Below are 24981 nucleotides of genomic sequence, written 5' to 3'. Positions count from 1 at the left end.
TTCATAAGAGTCATTGGTAGGACAGTAATTTCCGCATATGCTTAAGCCATTTCTGTTGATATGTGAGCCAATGAATGAATTGTTGCATGTGAGCCATTTTTATTCATCTGATACAATATTTTGATTTATTAATTTAACAGTTGTACAAGTGAGGGTTTAGTCTAATTTAGTCAAATTCAAAAAGAAATAAATCAATAAAAAGTAAGTTACAAGTGAGTTTGAGACAGTTTTGTTAATTTTTTGCTCTGACTTATTAAAAGAACTTGCTCAGAAAAGTCATTCACTGTGCACAGTCATCACAGCCTTACATTATTAACAGTTTTCAATACGAAGTAGCGAAGGAAGTTTAAGACAGTTTCATTACCCTGCCTCACTAACTGAAAAGAATTTTATTTTTTAAAAATTTTACAAATTTTTTAAAAATTATTTTATTTTTACTGATTTAGTGTTGGGCAGTAGCGTTGCTACAAGTAGTGACCCTACTAGCTTAACTACATTTCATTTCTCACTAGCATAAGGGCAGCATCGCTACTTTCTAAATCAAATAGATTTTCATTTGGAAAGCCAATATTTTGAGCAAGTAGTGCAGTAGTGTCCACATAAACTAGATTGCTCACAAGCTGTGAAATTGGTTTCTAGCTGATAAAAGTAAATCCATATGATAGCACGAATGGCAAATTCTTCTTCATGTTTTACGGTGGTCAAAAACAAACTTTTTGGTGCGTCACTCCCACCTCTCGCTCCGGTCAGTGACGTCGCCAATCAATCACTGGGCTCACACGAGAAACTAACTAGATGGAAAGACGGACTGTAGAGGAATTATTTCTGAAGCAGGACTATACCCCAATGTACGTGTCTTAAAGTTAAATCTGATGCTGTGCTCTTGTTAATTGAATTGATTTTAGATTTATTCACTGTTTGTTCTGCAAATGTGCCCAAGTGCAGTTGTACATGAAAAAAAAAGATTTTAATGTAAATACGGTATTTAACCTATTTAACATACTGTAGTGTTTTTGAACAGTACTATAGGGAATTAATTGAATTAATTTGCTGTGTTTTTTTGTTTGTTTTTGCTGTCTAGTAAAATTTGTTTCTGTTTGGAACAACATATTAATGACAGTAAACAAAACTTAACAGTTATGTTTACCACATATGCTTAACGCATGTTTTATTGGCAGTTTTATTGATCACTAAGATAAAACTGACTTGGGAGGGGGTTTAGAGTAGTTAAGCTACATTTCAATTACAGTAACTAATAGCTTGGGCTAGATGGAATCTGTGGACAATTTTTGCTTTTTCTGCACAGAATTTTATTAAAAATCTGTGGGTTTATGCAGAATTATTTTGGGAGTATCATAACTAAAACCTTAATATATAAAAAAGTAATACCTTTTTATTGAATGTTTACAATGCAAATCCAGTTAGATCCACTTTATTTGGTAAACAAAGCAAGTGTCTAATATAATATATCTCCTAAAAGATATATATAATATTTTCATAATAGTCAATGATATTACTGTAATTAATTTAAAAACTGAATGAATATAAACATACTCACATTTACATAAGTAAAAAAAAAACGATTCAATTATGGGCTAAAATCTGCGGAAATCTGTTGAATTCTTCGCGCACAGATTCCATGTGGGCCTACTAATAGCTTAGCTTACTACATTTACCAAATAACTTGCACACTGTAAAGTCTCATCAAAACATCTAACTTACAAATAGGGTTGAGACAGTGTAGTGATTTCGACTTCTTATCAATTAGAAATGATCAGACAGGAGGTTTTGAATATCAGAAAATAGACTTTATTCTCCATAATAAAGCCGAGAAAGAGCAGAGCAGACCTCATAGCATTCTCCTCCTGCTCCTTCTAAAGTCTCTGTGTTTTCCTACAATCTTTATACAGGTTATTTGACACACCCCTAGGTGTCTCATTTTAACTTTTAACCACTTTAGGATAGGTTTTTACTCTAGGTGGTCCTGCTATTCTTGGCTCTCAGCCCACTAGCTCATGTCAACAGAGATGTTACAGGTCTGTGTCAGCAACAAACCAAGAGAAATCTTCTTCAACAGTTTCTTGAGTCAATAATAAAATGTGTTCATAACAATCATTTGTTTGCAGTTCCGTCATTGCAACCTGTAATATTACCACAGTCTGGTTTTCAATCTGTCTCATTGTTAAATCTCTCTACACACTTTGCATCCAGACTCTTTGGTGGTAAATCATGCAACAAGCAAGTGCCGGTCACCACCATGGAGAACATGAAGAACTCCACAGTCATCTCCAATCCCCATGCCACATCCACCCAACAGAATGGATCACTGGACTCAAAATCTGTCGCCAGCGGTCCAGATTATGGCGAAAATCTAACGGTGCCCTCTGGAGGTCATGGAGAACAGACCCTTTCCTCTGTAATCTCCAGTCCAGGATCAGCTTTCTCTCCTTGGGGAGGCAAGGCTGGATTGGATTTCCCTTCTCAAAGCTCCAACCACACCAATAGTGACTCCATAGATGTTTGCTTGGGAAAAGAAGATTTATGTCTTAATCGTGTCAACAGTGCCCGAACCGGCCTCTCAGACAGGTGAGATACTGGTTGTTTGTTTTAACTCAGCTGTTTATGACTTGTAAGTAGGGTTTACATCTGTACTCATGATCTGTCTTCCTCTCCTGTTACGCCTCTTTAATCATTTCTTTATCTCCTCTCCTTTCTTCTGTCTCTTTTTATCTGCTTCTTTTTTGTTTTGTCTGCCCTGTGCCCTCTTCTAGCCCTCACTCCTCTCCCTCTGCTAGCCCTAAATTTACCCACAACACTCTGCCGCGGAAGCAGGACAGGTAAAGCTATATTTGTGGTCAAATGATCAGTTGTGCTTTGTGAGTTTGTCTTGCACGTGTTCAACTGTGATCAGGGTTGCCAGTTGGAACCGATTTACAAAAGAATTTAAAAATTAGGAAATCTCTGTGTGGTTTATATATTTGGCTTGATTTCATTGTGTCCTACATGTTGCAGATGTTGTGTGAGCATTGATTTACGAACAAATGAATCTTTTTGACCAGTTCTGGCAACCCAGGCTCATTATGGATATGTACCCCTGCATACATTTAGGGAGAGACAGAAATACACACCAGGAGCTACGTTTTTTTTTGTTCAAATCCACCAGAGGCCACTGTGTATGCTTTGTCAGATTTCAAATTTTTGTGTGTACATTTGCGCCTGCTCTTCTCATGTAAGTCAACCAGAGGCCACTGTGTATGCATTTTCAGATCTCAAATTTCTCTCGCGAGTGGCATTCGCACCTGCTCTTCTCATGTAAATGCATCAAAAGCTGATGTGTATGCTTTTTTAGATCTTAAATTTCTCTCGCCAGTGGCATTCACGCCTGCTTGTCTCATGTAAATCCACCAGAGGCTGCTGTGTATGTTTTTTCAGATTTAAAATTTCTCTCGCAAGTGGCATTCGAGCCTACTCGTCTTGTGTAAATCCACCCGAGACCGCTGTGTACGCTTTTTCAGATGTCAAATTTCTCTCATGAGTCCCACTTGCACCTGCTCTTCTCGGGTAAATCCACCAGAGGTTCGCTGTGTACGCTTTTTTAGAACTCAAATTTCTATCGCGAGTTCCATTCTTGCCTGCTCTTCTCATGTAAATCCACAGAGGCCGCTGTGTATGCTTTTTCAGGTTTCAAATTTGTCTCGCGGGTGCCATTCTCGCCACCTCCAACAGAAGTCGATGTCAACTGACTGACCAACCGAGCGTCAGACTGATACCCGCATCCCTAAACCAAACCGATAGTATTTTTTTTAAAACAATCCAAAAAAAGAAAAGCTCTCACGGTTTTTACCACATTTTCAGAAATTACCATGTTCTCACCCTGTTATTTACTTGTTAATTTTATGTTTTGCCTTTTGGTTTGTTTTTCCTGCTTTCTGGAAAGCAGTCAGCTGGTAGTGCAAAAAGGAACTGAAGCTGTCGTCGGTGTCATACCACCGCATAGCATTCGTTTTAAAGACAAAATGCAGCCATACGTACCTTAGTCTACATCTTAGCAAACTTCAGAAATGTATAAGGGACTACATATTCACAATGAGCTGTTTTGACTTCTGGACAGTCAAAAAGATTCACAAAAGATTCTACTATGTTCATTTTCACAATGATTTCACTAGAATGGAAACATTTTTTTTAATTCTTGCAAAAATGCACTAAAGTGGAAAATAGTAGTAGTATGCACGTCAGGCCAGTAGATGGCGATGTCACTTCATGTTTGCTCATACGATTTTGAAGTCTTATTATTGTTTTGGTTGTCAAATACTTGTGCAGGCCTACTGACCGAATATGTAAAATGCATGAGCAAAAACATTTACTTAATTTTAGGGCTGCACGATGTTGGAAAAATCCAACATTCTGTTTTTTTTTTTTTGTTTTTTTTTTGATACATATTGTGATACAATTTCACCAGATGGCTTAAATAACTCTATTTGGAAATAACTGATTAATTGTGATTATTTTGTAGGGGAGTGAATCCTGCACAAAATATAAAAAACAAATTACAAGTGTAGATAAATACATAAGAGCAAAGTTAAAAGTAAATTTCAAATTTTTGGAAACTGAAACATTTTTTAAAAACAGCGCTTTATGGTTTACTGTCAACCATATTCAGATACAGAATTTAAATATCAGTTGAAAACAGAATTATGTAAACAGCCTTTGTTCAAATTAGATTAATTACTTAGTCTGAGTGCACATTTGACTCCCTCACTGAACTTTGAATCATTTTTTTTAATTATTGTCTGATTCAACATGAACAACAAAGCATCACCTGGAATTAAACACTATATACATACACTGTAAAATCCAACAGTCAGCTTTATCAAATGAAATGAGTGTAGTTAGGATTAGGATTAGTTTTTTAACTGCAATCTGGTTCCTCAAATATTTTTAGTTAATGGTTTGAGTATATATATATATATATATATATATATATATATATATATATATATATATATATATATATATATATATATATATATATATATATTATAAATTTTTTTAATAAATTTTTCAACCAAAACAATAATTTAACTTCTAAATGTTGTATTTTATTAGTCGTTCCTTTATATTGTGATAATATGCCAGTGCAGATTGTGTCGACTGGTTTTTAATTCATTTTGTTCACGGTTTGTTATTTACTTTGCTTGTACTTGCTGTCCTGGTTAAATATTGCAGAATGTACAGTAAATAATCCTTGGAGTTTGTAGCTCTGGACTTGGGGTTTCTGTTACTTTGTGATTTTCCTGGCATAGTGGCGTTTTTCTTGGAGCTGATTTTATGGGAACTTTCATGCAGAAGAGAAAAACAACTCTGCTTCACACACTCATGTGCACTTGTTTTAAACCTGCAGGTATGGCCATGTGCCGCAGATCAGAGGTCACGAGGAGGCTCGTGATTGGCTGCGTTCCCCCACAGCTGTTGGGCTGCAGGATTCAACCAGTTCTTCTCCCTACAACCCTGCATCTGCTCTCAGCTCACCCTCAGGCACACGCTTCAACTTTAACACACTTGGTAAACACATGCTTCAAATGATAGATAGATATTTATTAGTAGAATTTTAATATTTGTAATATGATTTTAGTACTATTAGTATTATCTAATACTTGCAGCTGAGTATTATTAAACTTAGTCAAAAGAAGTGAATGTCTATATTAGAATATTCACTTTCATGTATTAAAATCCATTTGTTTGTATGTGCTTTGATAACTAACATAATCACTAATCTCCATTTTACGATGAACTTTGAATGCACACTCATGTCAGTAGGTTCAGTCGTAGAGCTTTTGTTTAACCTTGATCCCTGTTGTTGACAAACTCCAGGCAGTCCCACCACATCTTCACAAATCACTGCTTTGCGTGGCATCAACGGTCATGGAAATCATGAAAGCTCATTCGAACCCTACATTGACCCTCGTCTCAGGAACTCCTCGATGAGCCTGGAGGAAAGGAACCGAACTATGAGCAGCTCCGGATCATTTCGTGAAGGACTGGAAGAAGGTGAGACCTCGAATGGGGTTTGCCATCTTTTGTGTGTTTGCATGTGTGTGTGTGTGTGTGTGTGTGTGTGTGTGTGTGTGTGTGTGTGTGTGTGTGTGTGTGTGTGTTTGTGTGTATGTAAACAGTGTTATCATTTTTAGGCCCTTTTGAAATCTGTTTTATTATATTGCAAACGTACAGTACAGCACTTCATATTCACATTGCTAGCAATAGAAGATTTATTTAAATTTTCTAGCTGTAGACACTCTGTACAGGAGACATGGCATGCCAAGTGTATCTGCAAGACAGGGGCATGACATGAAGGGGCGTAACTTGTAGTAAGTAAGAGGCGTAGCTTGCAGTTATCGAGATCCCATTGAACCATGCAAGATGTCACAACAGGATGTTGTTGGCAAGATGGTGGACATACTTAATAGTGCATCCGGAAAGTATTCATAGCGCTTTAATTTTTCCACATATTTTTTTATGTTACAGACTTTTTCCTAAATGGATTCAATTCATTTTTTTCGTCAAAATTCTACACACAATACCCCAAAATGACAATGTGAAACAGGATTTTTTTAAATTGTTCCGAATTTATTACAAACTAAAAAACTAAAAAAATCAAATGCACAGAAGTATTCACAGCCTTTGCTCAATACTTTGTTGATGCACCTTTGTCAGCAATTACAGCCTCAAGTCTTTTTGAATATGATGCCACAAGCTTGGCATACCTGTATTTGGGAACTTTTGCCCATTCCTCTTTGCAGTACCTCTCAAGCTCTATCAGGTTGTACGGGAAGCGACGGTGTACAGCCATTTTAAGATCTCTCCAGAGATGTTCATAGGATTTAGGTCTGGGCTCTGGCTGGTCAACTCAAGGACATTCCATTGATATTTTGGGGGTGTGCTTTGAGTCATTGTCTTGCTGGAAGATGAACCATGATGAGGTCAAGAGCACTCTGATGCAGGTTTTCATTCAGGATGTCTCTGTACATTTCTGCATTTATCTTTCCCTCTATCCTGACTAGTCTTCCAGTTCATACTGCTGAAAAACTGCACAGATAGTTGTCCCTTTGTAAGGTTCTCCTCTCTCCACAGAAGAGCACTGGAGCTCAGACATAGTGACCATCGAGTTATTGATCACCTCCATGCCTATGGCCCTTCTCCCCTGATCACTCAGCTTAGAAGGCTGGCCAGCTCTAGGAAGAGCCCTGGTCGTTCCAAACATCTTCCACTTTTGGATAATGGAGGTCACTGAGCTCATTGGAACTTTCAGAGCAGCAGAAATGTTTCAGTAACCTTTCCCAGCAGTGTGCCTCGAAACAATCCTGTCTTGGAGGTCTACAGACAATTCCTTTGTTTTCATGCTTGGTTTGTGCTTTGACATGCACTGTCAACCCTGGGACCTTATATAGACAGGTGTATTTTCAAATCATGTCCAATCAACTAAATTTACCACAGGTGAACTCCAATTAAGCTGCTGAAACATCTCAAGAATAATCAGTGGAAACAGAATGTAATTGAAGCTCAATTTAGAGCTTCACGGCAAAGGCTGCGAATACTTAGGTATATGTGATCCTTTTATTTTTAATAAATTTGCAACAATTTCAAAAAAAAAATTTCACATTGTTATTATGAGGTATTGTGTGTAGAATTTGGAGAAAATAAATGAATTTGATCCATTTTGGAATAAGGCTGTGTCGTAAAAAAAAATGTGGAGAAAGTGAAGCGCTATGAATACTTTCTGGATGCACTGTACCAGAGAACATTTTCACCAAATGACTACTTCATCCATTTTGTCATGACAGTAAGCCTACTCAGCATCGCCCCCTGTGGTTGCAAATAACAATACAATGGCGAGCGTGTCAAGCATGAAAGCTTCTGCAACTCACGGCTGTACGTTAATAAATGTAATGGTTAGGTTTACAGTGGGAGAAGGTATAGATGTTAATAACTGTGATGTTTGGGATGGTTGGGGTAGGTGTAGATGTTAATAAAGATGATGGATGGGTTTAGGGTTGTAGTGGGTATAGACGTTAATAACTATGATGGTTGGGTTTAGGTTTGGTGAAGGTGTAGGTGGTAAAATGATGGTGGTTGGTCTTAGGGTTGTGGTATAGACGTTAATAACTGTGATGGTTGGGTTAAAGGTTGGGTTAGGTGTAGACGTTAATAACGGTGATGGTTGGGTTTAGGGTTGTAGTAGGTGTAGACGTTAATAACTATAATAGTTGGGTTTAGGTTTGGGGAGGTGTAAATGTTAATAATAATGACGATTGGGTTTAGGGTTGTGGTATAGACGTTAATAGCTATGATGGTTGGGTTAAGGGTTTGGGTAGTTGTAGTCGTTAATGATGATGGTTGGGTTTAGGGTTGTGGTAGGTATAGATGTTAATAACTGTAATGGTTGGGTTTAGAGTTGTGGAAGGTTTAGACATTAATGATGATGATTGGGTTTAGGGTTGTGGTAGTTATAGTTGTTAATAACTGTGATGGTTGGGTTTAGGGTTGTGGAAAGTGTAGATGTTAATAACTGTGATGGTTGAGTTAAGGGTTGGGGAAGGTGTAGACGTTAGTGATGATGGTTGGGTTTAGGGCATACCTGTAAACCCTCCCGTTTTTCACAGGATTCTTCCGTATTTTAGAGTTCTGTCCCGCTATCATCCCGTAAAGGTATTTTCCCGTATTTCTCCTGTATTTTCAGTCTTTCTCTGTAGGGTGGCAAGAAACATTAAAGAGCCGATCCTCCCTATACGCAACCCAGGGGCCACACCTTGCTCTTAAATGTGAGTCTGTTCTGTGCTTTCCCTTGTTTTGGCGCGAAAACACTTTGAAATAAATATAAAAAATGGCGCGATTCCCCTTCCTTTTCATTACAGGTGCCGTCACACTTCCTATGCAATCCTCAAAACAGCCATATAGTGGTGCATGACTGTCAGTTGACGTGTTTCATAGTGATAAATAGACTCTGTTTCCCAAACAGATTCTGTACACACGATTTAAGGTGGAGCAAAAGTCTCCCTTAAGGGCATATCCCTTATTTTCACATCCCAATGTTGACAGGTATGGTCTACGATTGTGGTAGGTATAGACGTTAATAACAGTGATGGTTGGGTTTAGGTTTGGAGTAGATGTAGACCTTGCTAACTGTTGTACAGTGCCATCTTGCCAACAACATAGTTTTGACATGTGGGTCTCCATAACTTCCAAGTTATGCCTCTAACGTACTACAAGTTACGCCCCTTCATATTACACCTGTCTGCATACTGACCCTATTCAGGCACAGAGGAGATTGGTTGACAGTGGTCTACAGTTAATTAAGACGCAGAACACAAACACAACACAGCCCTCTTTATTTCTGTCTGTCATCAAATTGTACCATTACAACTCAACCTGTAACGTCATGTTTGTTTGGAAAAGAATACATAGACGTGTATTGTTCTGTTACCTAATACCTCAATGATAGGTTGTCATGATCGTTAGTTCTTTTTGACACCGTCATTCTGTAACGTGCGCGCCAACGAATAAACAAACAAAGAGCAGCTTTGTTGGTCTGGCAGGCTTTACCCACAGTTAATGCTGATTTGATGATTAACTCGCTGCTTTGGCTCAACACCACTTGTCCTAAGGCTCTCTTTCGCGTTCAGTATTTATGATTCATGTCTTTCTAAGGTAGTGCTGGTGTTGATTTCAATGTGCCAATGAGCTTAAGCAGTGTTGTTTAGGCTTGTAAAGAGAGCTGTTCACAATGATGCATGACCTCAGCCTACTGCAATTTTTGGGGTTATTTTTGACCAAAGTCTGTTTTTTATTGGGCTGAAAAATGAAACGTTGGCTGAAAGAGATTCGCAGATTAAGTACATTTGTATTTGTTTACACTAATGAGCACTTCTGGCCCATTAAAGCCCCATGGGGCTGTCATAGTATAGTATTGTTATAGTATGTTATTTTGATATTCACCATAGTATTACCATAGTCGTGTAATATGAGGTATAACTGGTATTTGGCGGATTGGAAAGAAATATGTATGCTTATATTCAGATATTTGTGTTATTGTTTCTTATATATATATATATATATATATATATATATATATATATATATATATATATATATATATATATATAAAGAAATAGCACAGTTATACAACTTTATGTGTAGTATTCAGGGGTGCCGCTACAGGAGGGGGAAGTTAGGATGATTCTAAGGGGCCGTTTTGGGGCACTATTAGGGGCCTAACAGCTCTTCATTTTCGTTTGCGACCTGAGTATTTATTACTTAGTATCTATTAGCAAAAATATAATGACAACAAAACAGGTGAAAATAAGCGTGTTGTTTTATAAGTCATTAAGATTGTGGACTATTATTTCACCTTATGTTTGTACTTTTTATTAGTTATATGAAACATTAAAGCAGGTTCTTTTATGTTTACCATGTACGGTTGAAGTCAAAAATTTTCGTGAATATTTTTTTTTTCAAATATTTGCCACTATCTGCACTATTTCCTATAACGTTTTTTTTTCTTTTGGAGAAAGTCTTATTTGTTTTATTTCTTATAGAATAAAAGCAGTTTTTAATTTCTTAAAAACCATTTTAAGGTCAAAATTATTAGTCCACTTAAGCAAAATATGTTTATTTGATAGTCTTTAAAACAAACCACTGTTAAACAATGTGTCATGTTCATCAGCAATTTAACCACCAGAGGTAAACACTCACATTCACATTAACTACAAATCTGCTGGTAAATGTACTACAAGAACCAGTCATGCTCCACACACAACCGTTTCCAGATCCTGACTGGTTGCATACACACAGCTGATACTGCTTAAGTACTGATTACTCACACATATATACAGCTCACTTTGAGACACTCATTGCTGAGTCTTGTTATCTGCTATAGTGACATTACAACACATTTCCTTTGTCTGCCTTTCCCATGTTTTTGATCCTTTGCCTTGTTTATTTGTTTCATCCTGTTTACTGCCTGCCTTGTGACCATCTGCCTGTTGATTTGACTACGACTCTGGATCCTCACCTCTGTTGTCAGTGACATGTCCCCTGGTTATACAATGACTTGTCTAATTACCCTAAATTGCCTAATTAACTTTAAGTTAAGGCTTTAAATGTCACTTTAAGCTGAATACTAGTATCTTGAAAAATATCCAAATATTATGTACTGTCATCATGTCCAAGATAAAATAAATCAGTTATTAGAAATAAGTTATTAAAATAACCATGTTTTGAATTGTGTTTAAAAAAAATCTTCTGTCCGTTAAACAGAAATTGGGGGAAAAATATACAGTGGGATAATTATTCTGACTTAAACTGTATATAAAATCAATTGTGTACATTTACTCTTAGGCAGACGCCATAATTTAATTAATATATTAATAAATATAGAATTGTATTATCGTGTCTAATGTTTTAACAAACACCCTTAAGCTAGAGCAGAGATGCCCAAAGTAGGGCCCGTGGGCCAAAGTTGGCCCATTGTAGCATTTGATTTGGCCCATCATTCCATCTGAGAAGAGAGTGAGAATGATGGAGTTGTACAGGGCAAATGCCTTTAAAAGAGATCATCATTTCTTATTTGATGTAACCTTTTTTGTTTGTTTGAACTACAATAAAAGCAAACTGAAATAAAATGTTTTCATTCAAAGTAAATTAACCTCATTTTAAAAAATGTGAATAATGTCACTCGACGGATAGAGGACTATGCAGAAGACATCGTTGAGCAAATCTAGACAAAATAGTGCAACTCCAATCTGTCATAAATTACATTGCTTTTGTTTTTACTGTAATATGTTCATTATAAAATCTTTATTAGTTAATTAGCTGTATTAGTTAATATAAAGCAATGTTTTCTAGTTATTTTTTAATATTATTAAATAAATTAGGAAATTAGCAATGCCAATTATATTTACCTTCGGCCTCAATCAAGTTTGGTTTTTGGCCCTTCATAAGAAAAAGTTTGGGCATCCCTGCTCTTGGGTGAGGAAATCATGTGTTCCTATCTCTTTTTGCAACCTCAAATGCAGTTTAGTTTAAGTGCTTCTTGACAGTTATTTTATCATTTTCAATACAATGAGACGAAAGCATGAACTCATAACTCTTTGCTGATATAAAGTATGTTGAAAGGTAATTTATAACCTTGTATTTTAACAGCATAATGGGTACCCTTTCATCCATTTTTGCTAGCGTTTTTGCTTTGATAATAACACATATCATGAAAAACATAAATCTTGTTAGAAATAAACAGGCTAAAGGTATTGTTTGCTAAGCAACAATAGCCTATTCGAGAATGATAAGCACTTTATGGTGTTTCAGCATGTGCTAGCTTATCCTGCTAGTCCTTCTTGCTAATTTTACAATAACTCACGCTACTGCAATACAATAATGGTTTTGATTGAGGTTATTTTGACTATTTTTATTGTCTTTATAGTTCATGGATCGTGTTTGTCTCTGGTCTCTAGCACATCATCAGTTTACTCTACGGTGAGTCCAAAGGTTTCCAGTATATGCTAAATGCTAAAGTTTATAGGATCTTTCTTATATCTGGGCTATATTTGTAATACTTCTTTGCTAAATGCTTCTGTCTGCTCTACCCTTTGATAACTTTGTTAGCTTCATTAGCCATGTTTGCTAAATATTTGAGTTTAGTTGTTCTTTATTGTAACCATTCTGCCTTCTGATACTTTTATTAGATAATGGTTAAATCTAAATCTTTAATATGTTCCGTGTGCCTTGTGTTAAATTTGTAGGTTTATTAGCCATGCTAGCTTAATGCTAATGTATATTGTTGCATGATAGCCTACTTCTGACACTTTTATTAGTTAAATGCTAAAGTTAAATGGATCTTTAATATATCTAGTTTGTTTACCTTGTAATACAATTGTTGACTTTATTAGCCATGCTAGCTAAATGCTAATGTTTAATGTTGCCTGATAGCTTACTTTTGACTCTTTTATTTGAATGCTAAAGCTAAACAGTTTATTAATATGTCCAGTTTATTTACCTTGTGATAAAATTATTGGCTTTATTAGCCATGCATGCTAATGTTCAGTGTTGCCTGAAACTTCTGATATTGTATTACTAATTGCTTAAGATATAGCTCAGCTTTAATAGCCATTTTGGCTAAATGCTAAAATTCAGTGTTGCCTTAGATGTTACGAATCTTAAAATGATATATGATGAGAAATAATTCAACTGTGTTTTATCAAGAGAAGTTATTTCAAACCATTAATCTTTATATTTTCTTTCTTTCTTCTCTCTAGCCTGAGGAAAAGGCCCAGACGGAGGTGAGAACTGCATCCCTCATTTCTTCTAATGTAAATTATTAAGTGTGTGCCACATGGGAGCCTGTAGACTGTCCAAAACAGTTTCTTTTCCGCTGGTTTGTAATTTTAAACAGACTTTGATGTAACCCTGGTAAAATTTTCCATGTTTGTCATGACGGTCTTCGTGGTAACTGTCCTTGATATCTGCTCTTTAATCTCTGCATTTTATGTCTGCAACCAAGAGTTTCTCTTTCATGCTGATCAAGGGCCAGTCTCTCTTCAGCACATTATTATATGAGAAGCCACAAGCTGGTCTCACATTAGCATCAGATGTCAGCTTCTCGCTGCATGACTTGTGTTTGAATATCTAACTTTAATGTGTGTTTAGATCCGTAAGCTGCGGAGGGAACTGGACGCATCACAGGAGAAGGTCTCTGCGCTCACAACACAGCTTAGTGCCAATGTGAGTACTTCAGGCACGATTATAGAAGTGTATGATGAGGCTATACGACTGCTGATATTGCTTTAATATCTCATGGTTATCAGCCAATCAGATTCGAAAAACAGACAGAACTGTTGTATAAATATATACAAAAACTAATCCATATATATATATATATATATATATATATATATATATATATATATATATATATATATATATWTATATATATATATATATATATATATATATATATATATATATATATATATATATATATATATATATATATATATATATTTATATATATATATATATATATATATATATATATATATATATATATATATAAACTCCAATACAGACATATATGCTCAGTGGTTCAATGACTAATGTTTAAATGGTTACTGGCTTCCGAATTTGTGGAGTTATGAAATGTTCTGCTTCATTTTGAATATTGTGCCATGCTGTGATCTTGACTTTTACAGATTTAACAGCAGTTAAATGAGTGATTCATATTTGTTCTGTTTTTATAGTTCCTACTGCCCATAATAAGACACACAATGTGCGCATGTGTGTGTGTGTGTGTGTGTGTGTGTGTGCGCGTGTGTGTGTGTGTGTGTGCGTATATGTATACCGTTAAGTGGAATTATTTGCTCAGTAACACCAAAATATGAAATCCCGCATAGGGCCTTCACAACTAATGAATCGTCACATCCTAATACCCCTATCCATCCGTCAGCTCTCACACAGGCTTCACAAACAAAATCATTGACTTCTGCACTTCCTTTAAAGCATTTCACACATGAATGCTACTCTTTTTGGACCAAAACCCTTTGAGGAAGCTTTATTGAGGGTTATCTGATGTTTAAAACAGCACATGCCCAAACACACAAACCTTTGGAAGTCATCCAGATCTCCAGTCCCCTGATTATCGGCTCATGTTGCGTTTGATATGATTGTTGTGTTGTGTATGAGACCGATTGTACATTTTTGAGGGGAACTGAACTGAAATTAAGAACACTTCAGATTTGTGTGTGTACACGCTGTTCGTTAGGTCAGAGATGTTGACAGGTAAAGCTAAAAATACTGGAGAGGTTTTCTGGCAACCTCTGAATCATTACCCGTCTCTGAGGAGGGTCTGTGACAGGACTAAAGCAAAGAGACACAGACACAAGCAGAGACAATGGAGGAAGACGGAGCTCAGTAAGGTGGGCTTTAAAGGTCTTAGTTCGGTTTCCTGTTTGCTTTATATGTTGCTTTGAAGGAGTTTGAAGATTCTGTTTTTAGAATGAAAACTTTTTTGTTGTTGTATGAGGATTGTGTTTTTAAAATGAAGACTGTGTTTAGTACGAAGATTCCTTTGTTAGTTTGAGGATTCTATTTTTATCCAAAGAATTCAGCTTTTTTTGCCTGATAATTCTGTTTATTAAGATAACATTTTTAATCTGGGGATTCTGTTTTTAAGTCTGATTCTGTTTTAATTTGTGTTTTCAGCCGTGTGATTCCATTTTTAGTGTGAGAATTCGGAATTTAGTGTGAATCTGTTGTTAATTTGAGCTTTTTAAATATGGTTAATGCATTTTTAATCAGAGGATTTAGTCTTGGGATTTTGTTTTTTAGTGTATAATTCCATTTTTTGTTCAATAATTCCATTTTTAGGTTGAGAATTCTTTTTTTAGTCTAATTCCATTTTTTAATTCTTGGAGTTTTGTTTTTACTTTAAGGATTTTGTTTTCACTCTAAATCCATTATAATCTGATGATTCAGTCTATAATCTGAGAAATCTGTTTTTAATCTGAGGACTCCAATATTAGTTTGCGGATTAGTTTTTAGTCTGAGGATTCTGTTTTTATTCTGAGGATTCAGTTTTAGGATTGCATTTTTAATCTGGGTATTCGATTCAATTTTTAATCTGAGGATTCAGTGTACAATGAGGATTCAGTTTTGGTTTAACAATTTCATTTTTAGTCAAAGGATTTATGTTTATGGATTCTGTTTTTAGCCAAAGGATTCTGTTTCTTAGTCTGAAAATTCTATTTTTTTCAATTTTTTTATATTAAGAAAAGCAAATTTGAATTAAATTGTGATATTTAATATTCATTATATTTATGGGATAAATGTCATAAATATTTATGTAATAAACAAGTATTTGCTATTTTGTAGTTTTAGTTTTATTATATGTTTTATAGTTTTATTTTTGTTGTTAGTATTAGTTTAAATTGTGATTAGCATGGTTTCATCAAAGCAAGAAAGTTGATGTTTCGAGTTCTGGCTGGACCAGGAGTTTGTATGTTCTCCCCATGTTCATGTGGGTTTCACAAAAGATCCTTTGTGTGGGCTCCAGTTTTCACCACAGTTCAAAGACATGCAATAGAGGTTAATTGGGTAAACAAAATAGCCCATATTGTGAGTTACTCTATGTTTTTGTTCAGATGAGTTAAAGTCTTCAAATTGGCAGTGCAGATTAATGGTGCTTTAACCAGTTTATGCTGCTTAACAACCCAAGTTCATGCCACAGCTTGTCTTTATCACAAAATCCAGTCTCTCGTGGACATATCTATCAATCCAATGTTTTATTGATACCATATGACCTGGTTTCTCTACAGATGTGATCATACTTCAGTCAGCTGGTCAACATTTGTTTAAATGCTCTTCTGCTTTGAGTCTTTCCATATTAAAGTAAATCAGATTTATTTTTCTAAATGAGATTGTGTGTGTCCTCAGGCTCACCTCGTGGCGGCTTTTGAGCAGAGCTTAGGAAACATGACTATCCGGCTGCAGAGTCTGACAACAACAGCTGAACAAAAGGTGTGTTTGTAAGAAAAAGATTTAATGAAGAATTCATCATAAAGATACAATAAACCTGATAAATTGATGTGAGAAAACCATGTCTCAATAAAGTTCCGTTTGATAATTAAAGTTTAATTTAAAGGGATGCTTCACACAAATATATGAGTCACTTTCTGGGTGAAGAACATTTTTGCAGAAACTTTGGTCCTTGATCATTTATAAAATACTAGTTGACTGCATTCGTGAATGTCAAAAAAAACTCTATAAAGGCAAAACAAAATGAATAATCAAGATTTGTGATAATACATTGTGGCCTAAAAATGATCAGTCTGTGCAAGAAACTGAGCATTAATTGCAGAATTATTCTCTTTAGTCCACCACTTCAATAAACAGCTAGTTCATAACAGTCTAGAGGTCAGCCATGTTGTAGCATAATGACCTATGTGAAAGTGTAGTCTCATAAACTGTTTAACATCTTTAATACTGTATGTTTTCTCTGCAGGACACTGAATTAAATGATTTAAGGAAAACAATTGAACTCCTCAAAAAGCAGAACTCTGCGACTCAAGCCACCATAAATGGAGTCATTAACACACCAGAGCCGACATTAACCAGCCGCAAAGGTAAGATTTTTAACATCTTTAGGACAGTAGATTGAGTATCACATTTATTGCGATACTTTAGTTACACTCATCTATCTCTCCCTCAGTTTCTCTAGACTCTATCAACGGGTCACCTCAGTCTCAGCGAGAGTTGGGGATCTACAGGCAGCCGTCTTCAGACAGTGTTTCCAGCATGACCAGTGCCACCAGCCACTCCAGCATTGGCAGCAACCTGGAGCTTGATTCTAAAAACAAGAAGAAGAAGAAAAACTGGGTGAGTTTTTTAACATGTAATTTAAATGCATCTGAAATGTCACGTTTTATCCTGAGAGATGGTAATGGATTTTTAGGAGACTTATGCTGGGTTCACACAATATGGAAGCACCATGTCACTTGCTCTAGATTACTCACAGGATGTTTTTATGCCTCATGCAAATTTTCAGGGTTTTTTTTAACTTTCACCTAAGACACGATTGAGGCAAATTCTGTGTATCAACAGGAAGTGCATCATGCATTCTGCGTCATTCGGGACGCTCTGTGTAAATTTGCCCCTAATAATTAATTCTCTTTGACTTTTTATGCAATCTACATGCATTTGGTGTTAACCCAGCATAAGGACTGGGATCTTGTTCTGGATCTGGTATTGAGACATTTTGGTCGATCATATGTAGACAGACACATTTCTGTTTCCACCTAGGGTTAGGTATCATTTTGTTTTTTTACAATACCTTTGCCAAATCAGTCAATTTAAAATGGTACCTGTGCCTATATTGTGCGTGATTCTTTAATCAATTACTTAAAAACAGATCCACAAAATGATGCTGGATTACATTAATGATTGTCTTTTTTATTGATTAAAAACTCTTTAAATCTAACACCCTATATATAAAAATATAAGTCATTACAAAACCCAACAGATGTACATCTACAAGTAATTCACGATAAAAATTTACTAGGTAACACAAATACAATAATTTATCAGTGAATGACAGTTGCAGTACTACGAACAAGTAGCTGATATTCTTGGTATGCTAAAACCAAAGTCGAATTTCAGAAATTATTTTTGCAGAAATATGAGAACATTTGCTTTTTCTGGTACATTATTACTCTACTCCTGACTTACTGTCATTATATTTATTTGCCTTCTCTAGCATATTCTGACATTACTCCCAACTTACTGCCCTTACATTTGCCTTCTCTGGCATATTACGACAATACTCCCGACATACTGTCCTTACATTTGCCTTTTCTAGCATATTCCGACATTACTCCCAACTTACTGCCCTTACATTTGCCTTCTCTGGCATATTACGACAATACTCCCGACATACTGTCCTTACATTTGCCTTCTCTGGCATATTACAACATTACTCCCGACATACTGTCCTTACATTTGCCTTCTCTGGCATATTACAACATTACTCACAACTTACTGCCCTTACATTTGCCTTCTCTGGCATATTACGACAATACTCCCAACTTACTGTCTTTATATTTGTCTTCTGTGGCATATTCCGACATTACTCCTGACATACTGTCCTTACATTTGCCTTCTCTGGCATATTCCGACATTACTCACAACTTACTGCCCTTACATTTGCCTTCTCAAGCATATTGCGACATTACTCACAACTTACTGCCCTTACATTTGCCTTCTCTGGCATATTCCGACATTACTCCCGACATACTGTCCTTACATTTGCCTTCTCTGGCATATTACGACAATACTCCCGACATACTGTCCTTACATTTGCCTTCTCTGGCATATTACGACAATACTCCCGACATACTGTCCTTACATTTGCCTTCTCTGGCATATTCCGACATTACTCACAACTTACTGCCCTTACATTTGCCTTCTGTGGCATATTCCGACATTACTCACAACTTACTGCCCTTACATTTGCCTTCTCAAGCATATTCCGACATTACTCACAACTTACTGCCCTTACATTTGCCTTCTCAAGCATATTCCGACATTACTCACAACTTACTGCCCTTACATTTGCCTTCTCTGGCATATTCCGACATTACTCACAACTTACCGCCCTTACATTTGCCTTCTCTGGCATATTACGACAATACTCCCGACATACTGTCCTTACATTTGCCTTCTCTGGCATATTCCGACATTACTCACAACTTACTGCCCTTACATTTGCCTTCTGTGGCATATTCCGACATTACTCACAACTTACTGCCCTTACATTTGCTTTCTCAAGCATATTCCGACATTACTCACAACTTACTGCCCTTACATTTGCCTTCTCAAGCATATTCCGACATTACTCACAACTTACTGCCCTTACATTTGCCTTCTCTGGCATATTCCGACATTACTCACAACTTACTGCCCTTACATTTGCCTTCTCTGGCATATTACGACAATACTCCCGACATACTGTCCTTACATTTGCCTTCTCTGGCATATTCCGACATTACTCACAACTTACTGCCCTTACATTTGCCTTCTGTGGCATATTCCGACATTACTCACAACTTACTGCCCTTACATTTGCCTTCTCAAGCATATTCCGACATTACTCACAACTTACTGCCCTTACATTTGCCTTCTCTGGCATATTACGACAATACTCCCGACATACTGTCCTTACATTTGCCTTCTCTGGCATATTCCGACATTACTCACAACTTACTGCCCTTACATTTGCCTTCTGTGGCATATTCCGACATTACTCACAACTTACTGCCCTTACATTTGCCTTCTCAAGCATATTCCGACATTACTCACAACTTACTGCCCTTACATTTGCCTTCTCAAGCATATTCCGACATTACTCACAACTTACTGCCCTTACATTTGCCTTCTCTGGCATATTCCGACATTACTCACAACTTACCGCCCTTACATTTGCCTTCTCTGGCATATTACGACAATACTCCCGACATACTGTCCTTACATTTGCCTTCTCTGGCATATTCCGACATTACTCACAACTTACTGCCCTTACATTTGCCTTCTGTGGCATATTCCGACATTACTCACAACTTACTGCCCTTACATTTGCTTTCTCAAGCATATTCCGACATTACTCACAACTTACTGCCCTTACATTTGCCTTCTCAAGCATATTCCGACATTACTCACAACTTACTGCCCTTACATTTGCCTTCTCTGGCATATTCCGACATTACTCACAACTTACTGCCCTTACATTTGCCTTCTCTGGCATATTACGACAATACTCCCGACATACTGTCCTTACATTTGCCTTCTCTGGCATATTCCGACATTACTCACAACTTACTGCCCTTACATTTGCCTTCTGTGGCATATTCCGACATTACTCACAACTTACTGCCCTTACATTTGCCTTCTCAAGCATATTCCGACATTACTCACAACTTACTGCCCTTACATTTGCCTTCTCAAGCATATTCCGACATTACTCACAACTTACTGCCCTTACATTTGCCTTCTCTGGCATATACCGACATTACTCCTGACATACTGTCCTTACATTTGCCTTCTCTGGCATGTTACAACATTACTCCGCACTTACTGTCCTTATATTTGACTTCTGTGGCATATTCCGACACTACTCCTGACTTACTGTCTTTACATTTGCCTTCTCTGGCATGTTCCGGCTCTACTTCTGACTTACTTTTCTTGCATTTGCCTTCTCTAGCATATTACGAAACTACTACTGACTTACTGTCCTTACTTTTGGCTTCTCTGGCATATACTGACTCTACTCCTGACTAACTGTTTTTACATTTGCCTTCTCTAGCATATTATGACACTACTTCCGACTTCATGTCCCTAAATTTGCCTCCTCTGGCATATTCCAGCATTACTCCCGACTTACTGTCCTTACATTTGCCTTCTCTGGCATATTCCAACATTACTCCCAAATTACTGTTTTTACATTTGCCTTCTCTGGCATATTCCGACATTACTCCCAATTTATTGTTTTTACATTTGCCTTCTTTGGCATATTATGACACTACTCACGACTTATAGTCCTGCCCTATTATGTAATTTAAAATGGTGCACAACCCATTTCACTAATACTATTATATTTTGACAGCCTGACATCTTGCCTTCTAAGTCACTCTCTTTAACAAATGCTATAAGCAATAAAATTTGACTTTGCTCTTATTCAAACTACAATAGCTGATATCCATTATTTTCACACATGGTCCTATCAACTCCTTACATCTGTCGTTATTTCTATCTTTTGTTCAATGTCGTTGGTGTTGTTCAGTATCTGTCCATGAACAACTGTGAAACACATAAAGGCCCAGTTTAGTAATGTCATTTTGTGGACAAACTAAGTAGTGCAAAAAATAAAATAAAAGTGCATACGTGAGCTTTTGCAATGTAGTCTCTTAGCATTTCGTAACTCTTTGATTTGGCGGCTAATTTGTTTTTATTTGTAAAACCTTGTTTGTACATTTTAGCACAATTTGCGCATCCCCCAGTGAGGGGTAGGTTTAGGGTTGTGATTTTGTGACATGCCTCCTTTTTAAAAATGGTATGTTTTTGTGAATTATCTCATACGAATTTGTACAAATTAGCCACTTTTCTTGTTTCCTTGTGAGGTTGGGCTGGCTTTTTATAAACATTTCATAAATATATTTTATAAACATTTCTTTAAATCTTAGGTAGAGGTTAGGTAGAGTTAGATCAATGCTAAATTACTTTATTTCAATCATTTAATTGTATATTTGTTTCATTTGTTGATGTTTCACGTCATCAGTCTTCATGTGGAGGAGGAAAGGTGAATATAAATGAAGTGTTTAGTAGTAGTAGTTTTTTTCTTATAAGTTTAGAATAAATTTCAGCATCTATCTAAATTCGTTTGTCCTCTTGCGCTCAGGTTGCATCACCTTATGGAGGGAAAGCATCTGATAACTATGTATGCAGTGCTTATCTTTCTGTCGTTGTGTTAACGTTGTATAGTTTTATATTAGAGCCAGTTTATATTATATTAAACTTGCTGTTAGCATTAGCACGATTAGCATTTTAGCTACACTGTGTTTAAATATACTTTTGTCTGATTTCCCTTATGCATTCGTGTTATGGTACAGGTCTCTGAGGTAAGATGGGATAAAAGAAATTTAAATATACATTATTTTTTAAATCGTTGAAAGAGGTAAAGTAACAGAAATAGTGGTAGTTTCTTATTAACATTTTTTATTATTGTTTGACAGTTGCGAAGCTCATTTAAACAAGCATTTGGGAAGAAAAAATCTCCAAAATCTGCATCCTCTCACTCGGACATTGAAGAAATGACTGATTCTTCTCTGCCATCTTCCCCCAAACTCCCCTATAATGGCTCGACAGCTTCCTCTCCAATGATACGCAACTCCAACTCGAATTCCCTGTAAGTATCTTAAATTATTATTGTAAAATATTACTATCTATTATTAATTTTAGCAGTTTGCATTCTTTGTTCTTATAATAATAACAATTTTATTTGTAATTATTTGTGTTGGTGTTATATTTTTATTTGTAATTTTTATTATTGCTATTATTATTATTATTATTATTATTATTATTATTATTATTATTATTATTTTATTTTATTATAGGTCTTCATATAATATTAGCAATAGTAGTAGTTGTATAGATTTATTTGTGATCTATTTTTTATTTTGTAATTATGAGAACAATAAAAACATTATTATTATTATTATTATTATTATTATTATTTTTATTACCATTATCATGATGCATAATGTCAGCTACCTGTAATCAACATACTACAAAAATATTAAGACAATTAATAAATGTTTTAACAGCAGTAAAAGTTATTTAATAATAATAATAATAATAATAATAATAATAAAGTATAATAATAATAATAATCATTTGTGTTCCACCCATTTTGCTTTTAGTACCACACATGTTTAACCAGGATGTGTTTGAGTTATTCTGGAAACTTCTTAAACCTCATTTTGGATGGAGGAAGGAATTATAACAGACAAGCACCATTTGCATTGAGATTTAGTCTAGGTTATGTTTTTGGAAAATACTACCAATTTCATAAATGAAAACATTACTCAGCACAATGTCTCTATTGGGTAGCTCTCAATTTAATGCCACTGTTGGATGTAACACTTTATAACTGTCCAAACTCAGACTTTCATGGATGATATAAAATATATATAAATATATATGTGTATGTTCATAGTCCTCAACTGTCCTCCCTGCCTGCACATGGGCCTGTCTGGGGCTGTAGCAGCACGTCCATGAGGTCTGCCTCTCTGGCACGGTAAAAGAGAATGGCACAAAGCATATTAATGTTTCTCAATCTGTGATGATCACTGCCAAGAGCAGATGTTCAACCAATGACTCCTAGATCTGCCTTTCAGCACTTACTCATCCTGGGCAATTAACAGTTGTAAAACAGTGTGTGCCCTGATTTATAAATATTTAAAGCAATTCTGTGAATGATGGTATTCATGCACTGCTTGCATAGGTTTTCATTAGAATATTCACTGTTTACGATGAACATGATCTAATGGTTTAATCCCCGTCCCCAAAAATATCAGTGATCTATTTTTAATAAAACTTAATTGTTTTTACTAACTTTTACTTAATTTGTTATTACTTTAAGAGTAATTTTTTTTTATTTAAGTTTTTTCTGTCGTTTTAATTTATTTGTGTATTTTTTTAAAGTTCTGAAAACGTGGCTCTATATAAATTTCTGGAGATCACGAATTATGAAGCCAGTAGTACGTATGGCTGCAGTTCGTCTTTCAAACAAACACTACGGGGGCGGTATGATGCCTTCCTTTTGGTGCTTACCAGCTGACTGCTTGCCTACATATGGACAGCTTTCCCCGTTATCAGTTTGTTCTGTAGCTTGCTATGTATGGCAAGTCCAGTGAAGAACGGTTCCAGAAAGAATGTAGGACAAAAACAGAAGCCAAAAAAAAAAAAAACAAGTAAATAACAGGGTGAGAATGTGGTAAAATCTGAAAACGTAAAGAAAAATCAGCTGCGAGCTTTTCTTTTTAAAACACTATTGGTTGGGTTTAGGGAAGGAAGAGAGTGGGTCAGTCGACAGCAGCCACTGGTGGATTTATGCAAGAAGAGTAGGCGCAAATGGCACTCGCGAGAGAAATGTGAGATGTAAAAAAGTGTACACAGCGGCATCTGGTGGATTTGCAAAAACTGTAAAAAAACGTAGCTCCTGGGACATATTTGGGGCTCTCCAGAAATGTATATAGCATTACGTTTTCAAAATGAGCTTGGGTTGGTATTTTTGGTTTGTTTGTTTGTTTTTCTTTTTACAAATGCATTTCAAATGTTTTTATAATTTTATGCTTTTCATGATTTGTTTTATTTTGAATGTTTTTATTTTTTTTTTACAAGTGCATGAATTTCTTTTATTTGTTTTTCATTCGTTTGTCTTTTTTATTTCATTTTATATTTCTAAATTTGCTTCAGCATTGGATTTAAAAATATATTTTATTTTTTTATTTTTTCTGTTTGTGTATACTTTTGCATTTTAAATTAGTCTTTTTGTTGTCCATTTGTTTTCATTTATTTTTATTTGTTTGTTTTTAATATTGTAGTGATGTTTCACTTTATTTTGGTTGTTTCTGATTTGTTTACCAACGCTTTTCATAGTCTTGGTTTTCATTCTTTTTATGTTTGTTTTGTTTAGGTTTTATTTGTTGCGTCTACTAGTGCATTTCAAAGTAGTCTTTGTTGTTTTTATTTACACATTTGTTTTATGTTTTTGCTTTTCATTTATTTTGATTAACTAACACACTTCAAAGTAGTCCCAATTCTTTGATTCTTTGTTTGATTCGTGGTGTTCTAAAGAAAATTGTTTTTGTTTGACTAATGCTTTTCAAT

General features: G+C 35.7%; 1 protein-coding gene across 39 annotated transcripts in view; it reads left to right on the top strand.

Moving 5' to 3' along the window:
* Window positions 1-24981, top strand: part of nav2b (neuron navigator 2b) — a 159163-nt gene that overhangs the window by 124071 nt on the left and 10111 nt on the right. For 11 of the 39 annotated variants that reach the window (XR_012400329.1, XM_073942957.1, XM_073942956.1 and 8 more), the window contains 10 exons: window positions 2212-2586; window positions 5402-5562; window positions 5872-6048; window positions 12473-12525; window positions 13305-13328; window positions 13696-13770; window positions 16477-16560; window positions 17045-17165; window positions 17252-17418; window positions 22323-22495. Coding sequence is in view for 37 of the 39 variants with exons in the window: in XM_073942957.1 (XP_073799058.1) it covers window positions 2212-2586; window positions 5402-5562; window positions 5872-6048; window positions 12473-12525; window positions 13305-13328; window positions 13696-13770; window positions 16477-16560; window positions 17045-17165; window positions 17252-17418; window positions 22323-22495 (1410 nt within the window). In the remaining 2 variants the exon portion in view is untranslated. Of the gene's footprint in view, window positions 1-2211; window positions 2587-2771; window positions 2838-5401; window positions 5563-5871; window positions 6049-12472; window positions 12526-13304; window positions 13329-13695; window positions 13771-16476; window positions 16561-17044; window positions 17166-17251; window positions 17419-22322; window positions 22496-23305; window positions 23387-24981 lie in introns of all 39 variants that reach the window. The other 28 variants (XM_073942951.1, XM_068217508.2, XM_021470647.3 and 25 more) reach the window with 3 other exon arrangements.

This window comes from Danio rerio, chromosome 25 (assembly GCF_049306965.1).
Source record: "Danio rerio strain Tuebingen ecotype United States chromosome 25, GRCz12tu, whole genome shotgun sequence".
Classification (NCBI taxonomy): domain Eukaryota; kingdom Metazoa; phylum Chordata; class Actinopteri; order Cypriniformes; family Danionidae; genus Danio; species Danio rerio.
Note: the sequence above shows the minus strand (reverse complement) of the source record. Positions and strands in the feature narration are given on the sequence as shown.